General features: G+C 65.8%; 1 protein-coding gene across 1 annotated transcript in view; it reads right to left on the bottom strand.

Moving 5' to 3' along the window:
- Positions 1-248, bottom strand: part of ETH_00036575 (uncharacterized protein) — a gene marked incomplete at both ends in the record, with an annotated part of 923 nt that extends 675 nt beyond the window's left edge. Inside the window, one exon of the mRNA XM_013375113.1 lies at positions 3-248. Coding sequence (XP_013230567.1) covers positions 3-248 — 246 coding nt within the window. The remainder of the gene's footprint in view (positions 1-2) is intronic.
- Between the last annotated feature and the right edge of the window lie 100 nt (positions 249-348).

Below are 348 nucleotides of genomic sequence, written 5' to 3'. Positions count from 1 at the left end.
GGGGCTGGGGGGCTGGCTGCTGCTGCTGCTGCTGCGGGGGGCGCAGCAGGCAGCAGCGGCAGCTTGTGGGGCCCCTGCGTGGGCAGGAAGGGGGCCTGCAGCAGCAAGTGAGGTGTATGTACACCTGCGAGCCCCAGCCGCACAAATCTGCTGCCCAACTGCAGCACGAGAGGCAGCGAGTTCAGCAGCCTTTGCTGCTCGTCAGTTTCCTCCAAAAACCCTTCTCCCGCCCACTCGTAGGCGTCCATTGCGAGGGTTTAGGGTTTAGGGTTTAGGGTTTAGGGTTTGCGCTCTGCGCAAGCCGCCCTGCGCCCCAGGCGCCGCCTCTCAGGGACAGCTGCAGCCAGC

Source organism: Eimeria tenella, genomic scaffold, assembly GCF_000499545.2.
Source record: "Eimeria tenella Houghton genomic scaffold, Eth_scaff2526, whole genome shotgun sequence".
NCBI classification, from domain to species: domain Eukaryota; phylum Apicomplexa; class Conoidasida; order Eucoccidiorida; family Eimeriidae; genus Eimeria; species Eimeria tenella.
The sequence above is the reverse complement of the archived record's forward strand: the minus strand, read 5'-3'. Positions and strand labels throughout refer to the sequence as shown.